The sequence below is a fragment of the Suricata suricatta genome, chromosome 11, assembly GCF_006229205.1.
Source record: "Suricata suricatta isolate VVHF042 chromosome 11, meerkat_22Aug2017_6uvM2_HiC, whole genome shotgun sequence".
Lineage (NCBI taxonomy): Eukaryota > Metazoa > Chordata > Mammalia > Carnivora > Herpestidae > Suricata > Suricata suricatta.
This window is the reverse complement of record NC_043710.1, coordinates 51,039,550-51,040,014: the sequence shown is the minus strand read 5'-3', so window position 1 is coordinate 51,040,014 and position 465 is coordinate 51,039,550. Positions and strand designations below refer to the sequence as shown.

Here is a 465-nt window from a genome sequence, read left to right as displayed (position 1 = left end):
GAGGGCTGAAGAGGGAGGGGGGAAGGAGTGATGGTCATGGAGAGGGGCACTTCTGGGGAAGAACACTAGGTATTATATGGAAACCAACTTGGTAATAACCTAATTAATTTTTTTAAAAAATAAAGGAAAAAAAAATAAAATAAAATGACTAATATAAGAATGTCCATTAAAAAAAGAATAATGACCCTGAATACTTTCCCTCTTAGGGAAGGATGTTCCATCTTCCTGGAGATTCCAATATATCAAAGTTCCAGGTCTCTGAGTTTATTCTGATGGGATTCCCAGGAATCCACACCTGGCAGCACTGGCTCTCCCTGCCCCTGGCTCTGCTCTACCTCTTAGCTCTCATTGCCAACATCCTTATCCTGATCATCATCAATCAAGAGGCCACACTCCACCAGCCTATGTACTATTTCCTAGGTGTCCTGGCTATAGTAGACATTGGTCTGGGTACCAACATCATGC

At 42.4% G+C, this 465-nt stretch overlaps 1 protein-coding gene across 1 annotated transcript in view; it reads left to right on the top strand.

The window, feature by feature from the left end:
- The first annotated feature begins 212 nt into the window (after positions 1-212).
- Positions 213-465, top strand: part of LOC115272546 (putative olfactory receptor 56B2) — a 924-nt gene continuing 671 nt past the window's right edge. The window contains 1 exon segment of the mRNA XM_029915589.1: positions 213-465. This exon segment is cut by the window's right edge and continues 671 nt beyond it. Coding sequence (XP_029771449.1) covers positions 213-465 — 253 coding nt within the window.